This window comes from Telopea speciosissima, chromosome 9 (assembly GCF_018873765.1).
Source record: "Telopea speciosissima isolate NSW1024214 ecotype Mountain lineage chromosome 9, Tspe_v1, whole genome shotgun sequence".
NCBI lineage: Eukaryota > Viridiplantae > Streptophyta > Magnoliopsida > Proteales > Proteaceae > Telopea > Telopea speciosissima.
Genome location: NC_057924.1, coordinates 3,633,825 through 3,640,717, shown reverse-complemented (window position 1 = coordinate 3,640,717; position 6,893 = coordinate 3,633,825). Strand labels below are relative to the sequence as shown.

General features: G+C 40.3%; 1 protein-coding gene across 1 annotated transcript; it reads left to right on the top strand.

Moving 5' to 3' along the window:
• The first annotated feature begins 4,504 nt into the window (after positions 1–4,504).
• Positions 4,505–6,781, top strand: LOC122640675 (ARM REPEAT PROTEIN INTERACTING WITH ABF2). The gene is made up of 2 exons (XM_043833903.1): positions 4,505–6,329; positions 6,480–6,781. The coding sequence occupies exon 1, from the start codon at positions 4,586–4,588 to the stop codon at positions 6,302–6,304; it is 1,719 nt and encodes a 572-aa protein (XP_043689838.1). The 5' UTR covers positions 4,505–4,585; the 3' UTR covers positions 6,305–6,329; positions 6,480–6,781.
• The last annotated feature ends 112 nt before the right edge of the window (positions 6,782–6,893 follow it).

The following is a 6,893-nucleotide window of genomic DNA, read 5'->3' as shown; positions in this document are numbered from 1 at the left end:
ACCAAGATCAAATATAGTAACCCCAATCAGAAGAATATTTTCGTTGTCGTCAATGATAATGTAGGTTCAAACTTCATGTAATAACACAAAAAAACTCATATGATTAATCCATTAGTTTCCCATAAAATCTTTTTTTTTTGGGGTAGAGTATTTCCCTTAAAATCAACTCAAGAGAGAAATGCTTTTAATGCCAAATTGGACTCTACAAGCATTTTAGTATCCTATATGAAATATTAACTTGAAATATCATTAGAAATAAAGAAATTTGAAAGCTAAAACAAGCATAAAATGTTAGTGACTGGTCCCGTGCCATTAAGTGTTGGTTGAGGTATATATTGTATGAGAGAGGAATCGATATGACACCGAAGTGTAGTTTCCCACAACGAGGAAGTGGGAAATCAAACTGTTCAGTAGGGATCAACTGTGGGATGTGAAAGGGTGTGTATAAGAATATGTACACGTTTGTCGTGGCACACTTTTTCTCATATTGTGTACTTTGATATTTCTAAATCTCTATTCAACTTCGGTCGAATACATCTACTTGCCAGGTGGTTCGAACCTTGGACCTAGAGTAGAAGTAAACTACAAGGTCACGTGTTTGATTCTCCCTACTTCTCCCTACTCCCCCCCCCCCCTCAATCTAAGCGTAGCCATCGATTTGGTTTCGATTATTCAAGTTAGGTTCAGTTTGATTCAAGATACACAATGTTAAATCAAAACCGAACCAAGAATAAAAACTTTTTCAAAACTAAAACAAAATCTATTCGATTTGATTCGCTTTCGGTTTCATATTCGGTTTAGGTCCTTTCACCTAACACAATGCACAATCCACCAAAAAATAAATAGAAAGTTCTAGTTTATTGTTTTGGAAAGAATCATGAAAATTATAGTCCAAAGTTTGTTTGTTTTTTTGGTAAAAAATATAGTTCAAAATTAAAGGTGTATACTTAACCACTTGGATTCGTAAGGATGAATATTCCACAAATGTCCCAAATTCATTTGTGAGTTAATGAAGCTTTATGCTTTTATCTTTGAAAACTCAATTGATTATTTGCTTCATCGTATCTGAATAAGTTGTAAGTAGGATTGTTCTACATAACACTTTTGTTTGTGCACCAATGGTTTCGGAATCCTTTTGGTGGCAGTCCACTAGCCCTAACTTTAAACTGCTAATTCAGTGAAGAGTAAATTGAGATTGATTCTAATCAAACAGTTTTACCTTTGAAATCGAAACTGAACCGAACCAAAAAATATTCCTCACTTTAAAACTAAAAGTGAACCAATTCTTCTTCAATTCAGAACGATGGATTTCAATTTTGATTTTGATTCCAATTTGACACCCTTACACCAATTTTTTTTTAATAGTTATAGTCAAAGTTTCATGTGGCACTTACAAGATACAACCTCGACAACTATCTATGACTTTAAATTTTTATTGGCATGAAAGTGGGTCCAGCCACAGCAACGGTTTAGATTCAATATGGGTTCTGGTAAAACCAAAGCTGAACCATACATTAAGGGTGTAACTACTAACTAAAAGGAAAACTATGTAAAGAGAAATATAAAGAAATTCTATTCTAAAAGGAAATGCAGTCAAGATCCTCATAGAATAGCAAAAGAAATCAAAGGTATATGATTGAAAATGCTCTTTGTTGGGCCCACTTTTGTCTTCTGTGTGTGAGAGAGAGACGCCTGACTGAATCTGAAGCTATTGAACACAAATAAAAGATTTGAAGGTTCAAGGAATCTGTTTCATTGTTGAATAGCAATTAGCAACAACAATAATAAATCTAGTAAGTCTATATTCAATAAAAAATCCAGTAAGTCTATTGGCCCATAATGGTGGCTGTCTTAGTTGGGCACGGATGGAAGAGGCCCAGTTTACAGCCCAATGTCGTATTGGTCATGGGCTTTGGTGGCTTTATTTGATCCAATTTGGGTTTTACCTTGGTTGGCTGCCCCTCTATGGCCGAGTAGCATGGTTCGTGATCTCGGTATCGGCTGGATTGGATTGGCCGATATGGATTGGGATCGCCCAAACTCGGGCAAATATGATACTTTTGTCCCTGTTTTCTTAAAAAAAAAACTAATTTTTTTACATTTTCACTTCTGTTCGTACAGTTGGATCGGATTGGTATTGAGATTGGTCTCGTCGGATACCGATCCAATCCAGCCAAAATCGGCCGATCTGATCCGATACCTCAAACCATGCCGAGTATAATCAATTCAAGGTAGAAAAGTAGGCAATATCTCAGAGTTTTTGGGGGGCTTCATTGCTCTTTCTTTTGATGGGATATTGGGCTGCACACTATGGAGTAAGATTGATATGTGGACCAACCAATGCAATAGGGTTGGCCTATGCCAGGCCTATTCAAAATTTTGTGCATGCTATCTCACTTTTCTTTTGTTCTTTTACGTAGGCTCAATTTGGTTGTAAGGGAAATTGAAAGGAATAAAAGTAGAAATTTTCTCAAGTCTAAAATGAAATTTTTTGTTCAATATTTACGCAGCATTATAATTGTATAAGATGCTTAAATTTCTTACTAAATTCAGTAATGATACTTTTAAGATAGAATTTTTATTTTACTTTTCAAATAAAAGGGATTTAAACGCATAATAAAGTGAAATTTAATAACCATATAGAGAATGACTTGGAGTTAGTAAATAGTGACATAACCATTTGCGGGTAATGATAACAAAAGTTTCTTTATTATGCTATGTTTGTATGCAAATTAAAGAAAAGAAAAAACTCAAAAAATAAAAGGTATTTGAAGAGAAAGATAGACACATAAATCAATTATTATATTACCATGAATTGTGATCACACAATGTGGGATTGAGACAATATAGAGTGGAAATAACCAAAAACCCCTCCCTTATTGGACAGATGGTTCTTTCTCTCATATTCGATCGTTCATGAATCCCTTCCCCTTATTTTTTCTTTTATTGACATCCAAATGTAGCCTTAGGTTTGAGAACGTCTCTCCTATCTCAAGACTAGATTCAATAATGTCAGTCAGTCATGACCATGGTTTCAAAAATTGTAAATTGATTGATTTGGATTGAAATCGACAAAAATTGATTCGATTGATTCCAGTCGATTCTACTCTGTTTTCGATTGGACACAAACTTATAATTGCCAATTCGATCCACGATTCCACTTTGTAAAACCTTGGTCATAGTCTCAATCTCAGCGGAGGTCTAAGTAAATGAGAATTGAGAATCACAGATTGCATCTAAATTTTAGAGTGATACAAGTAGGGACTCAAAAAATGGGAATCGATTTTGCCGATTTAGATTGTTGCGGAGCAGGTGATTCATGGAGGTTTTATAGGGTTTACCGTTTAAGGCTGGACTTGATTCAGATCCAAAATGGAATAGAAACAGATCCGTATCGGCTGGACTTAATTTAGATTCGATTTCATATGTTATAAGACCTTAGTCCTTAGATACAGGGGCATCTCTATGTTTATCTCATTTCGGCTCACATGAAATGACATTACTATCCTTCTATTTATGATACTGTTTTATCACAATTCCCCTCTTTTATGCCGACAAGGAAGCACCCCTTCAAAGCCTCTTGGTATAATTAATGGAGGACAGGAAGGTCATTACAGAAAAGACGGATAGCGCGTAACGAACTCGATTATGATGGGCATACTTAATCATCTTCGTCATCATGCAATGACTTCAATGTATGAAGATCCATCATCCATCGTACTACTGTACTACCCTATTGTAAACATCTTTCTACATATGGGACATGTCGCATTTCTTTCTCCCGCATAGGAGTACATTCCTCATGTTATGTGCATATATGGACATATCAACCATATGGCATGACAGTTTGGGGAAACTAATCTCAAACGCCAAATTCGCATTTTGGATATTTCCAGCAACACTTTCGTCGGATCCACAGTTACGGAAAGCTTCTGCCTCTTTAACCGTCGAATAGAGTATGAAAGTCAATTTATTCCGATCTGACGTTGAATATAATGTCTCACTGTCTCCATTGAATCGAATAACTAATTGTCAAATCAAAATTTTATCGTCAACCCCTCTAGGGAAGAACGGAAAAGAAAACATTTAAAAAAAAGAAGGGAAGTGATTGTGGATTGTAGATTCACGTGCTTAGCTACATATCCAATCCAATCCCGCCCTTTGGATCAACCGGATTAGGCGATATTCCTTCAACAACAAATTCAAGTATCCAACACTCTTACTACTCTTATTATTACTCATTTCTTTCTTCCCTTTTTACGCTTCTCATTCCTCTCTTTCCCTTTCTGCTTCTTCCCGCTCTGTCCCAACTCCTAACTCCCTCGGTTAGCTTTACTTCAAGCTTCAAGGAAGAAGACGAAGGATTGTCTCCCTCATTCCCTCTCTGTACCAACACCAGAAACGCTACTCTGTTTTTCTTTCCAACCACGCATCTCACGCAGTGATACACCAAACCCTCCTCTTCTTCCATCTCTGTCTCTCACATAAAAAAACACACACTTCAACGATGGATATGTATCGAACACTTGAGAGCCGCTGAGCAAAATCCAGATTTATCCCGGTACTAGGCCGGGATCCGGCATAAATGCATCCCGCCGCCGATTCAGCGCGGTCGCAGTCACCAACTCAAGTCCTGGAACTAATTAACCATCTTCTTCCTCTCCTCCTACTCTCTTCTCTCACCGTCAAGTCTTTCTTTGGTCGATGGCAGGTTATTCGGACCAAGCTCACCTCTCTCCGTTCCTCCGTTTCTGATATCTCGGATTGCCCCCACTGGTCGGAGAATCCACTCCTCCATGACCTCCTCCCTAACCTCCTGTCAACTCTCCACAAGACAAAGTCCCTCTCCGACCTTTGCCATGACCCTTCCTCCTACACCGGCGGCAAGCTTCTCTTGCAGAGCGACCTAGATATGGCATCCGCTTCCCTCTCTTCCATCCTTCACGACCTCGACTTGCTCCTCAAATCCGGTGTCCTCCGCCAATCGAATGCCATCGTTCTCTCTCAACCCGGTCCCGGCTCCGGCAAAGAGGAGCTAGGTTTTTTCATCCGCGACCTCTTCTCTCGCTTGCAGATCGGAGGCATCGAGTTCAAGAAAAAGGCCCTGGATTCGCTGCTCCAGCTCCTCAGAGAAGATGACAAGGCAACTGTTCTGGTCCCAAAAGAGGGCGATGTTGGTTTCTTGGTCCATTTGCTCGACTCCAGCAATCCATCTCCCTCAGTTCGAGAGCAGGCGGCGCTGGCTGTTTCTCTCCTTGCCACCGCCAGCGATTCATCCAGGAATTGCGTCTTCGAAGAAGGGGGTTTGGGCCCTCTGCTTCGTCTTCTCGAGACGGGGTCTTCGGGTTTGAAGGAGAAGTCCGCGATGGCGGTCGAGGCGATCACCGCCGACCCGGAAAACGCGTGGGCCATCTCTGCATATGGTGGCGTCCCTGTGTTGGTGGAGGCGTGTCGATCGGGATCGCCTGTCACGCAGACGCACGCCGCCGGCGCGATAAAGAATGTTGCCACCGTCGAAGATATTAGGTTAGCGCTGGCGGAGGAAGGCGTGGTGCCGGTTCTGGTCCAGTTATTGGTTTCAGGCACCGGCTCCGCCCAAGAGAAAGCGGCCAATTGCCTTTGGATCCTAGCCTCATCGGGCGAAGATTTTAGGGTTTCCATACTAGATGAAGGAGGACTACAGAGGCTTCTTCAGTTGTTACAGGAATCATCGAGTTCGGATACAATAGAACAAGTCCTGAGAGCGATTTACGCACTCTCGGCTTCGGCTTCGGCTTCAACGGCGAGGATCCTATCATCGTCTTCCCCATTCCTAATGCATCTCTTCGAGCTGATCAAGAACGGAAACCTAATGGTCCAGCAGATATCGGCATCTCTACTGGCTAACTTATCAATAAGCGATGGAAGCAAGCGGGCCATGGCAGGGTGCATGGGTTCACTCGTGAAAATGGTGGAGTTTTCGAAGCCGGCAGGGTTGCAGGATGTAGCGGCACAAGCGCTTGTCTCTTTGCTAACCGTTCGATCCAATCGGAAGGAACTGGCGAGGGACGAGAAGAGTGTGCTGAGGTTGGTTCAGATGTTGGATCCTCAGAACGAATTAGTCTGCAAGAAACTTCCGGTATCGGTAATATCAGCGATCTTGGCCGGCAGCGGCAAGGGAAGCCGGAAGAGGATTGCGGCTGCGGGAGCTTTTCCGTATTTGCAGAAGCTCGCCGACATTGACGTCGCCGGCGCAAGAAAGGCGTTGCAGAGACTCTCCGGTAACCGACTCAAGAACATTTTCATCAGGACTTGGAGGGAATAATGAATAAAGATACTAACCTACAAAGGTAAGCTAAAAGTTTACTTTTCCTGTGATTATCTTAACCGTCCGATCTGTTAAGATACAATTTAAAAGATTGGATGATTAGGTAGGACTGTTTGTAGTTAGGTTTATGATTTTTTTTGTTTGTTTGTTTCTGTGTGGTAATTTTCTACAGGGACTCGTTTGGATTGGATTTCTAACCGTCGAGAAATCTACTTCTCCCAGACAAGAAAGTGAGAAACAAAAACACATTTCGAATACTCCAAGATTTTTAACATTAATTTATTGTCGTCTAGGAAACAAGAACTAAAAAAAAAAAAAGGAAGAAAAAGAATGTCTCCAGTCTTTTTTCATAGGGAGAAGAGAATAAGGGTTTCTAGTTGTTAGTATTTTCTCTATGGTATATAAAAGTGACAAAATAGAAGCATGGATGCGGTTTTTTAAGGAGTATCCTCTTTCTTAACTTCTATATATATATATAGAAATATATATTTTTTTATAAGAAATTTATTGTTTGACTTGTGAGGATGAAGGTGCAAGAACTTGAATTTTTTTTTTTAATTTAAGGTTTGTTTGATGATGTACATGG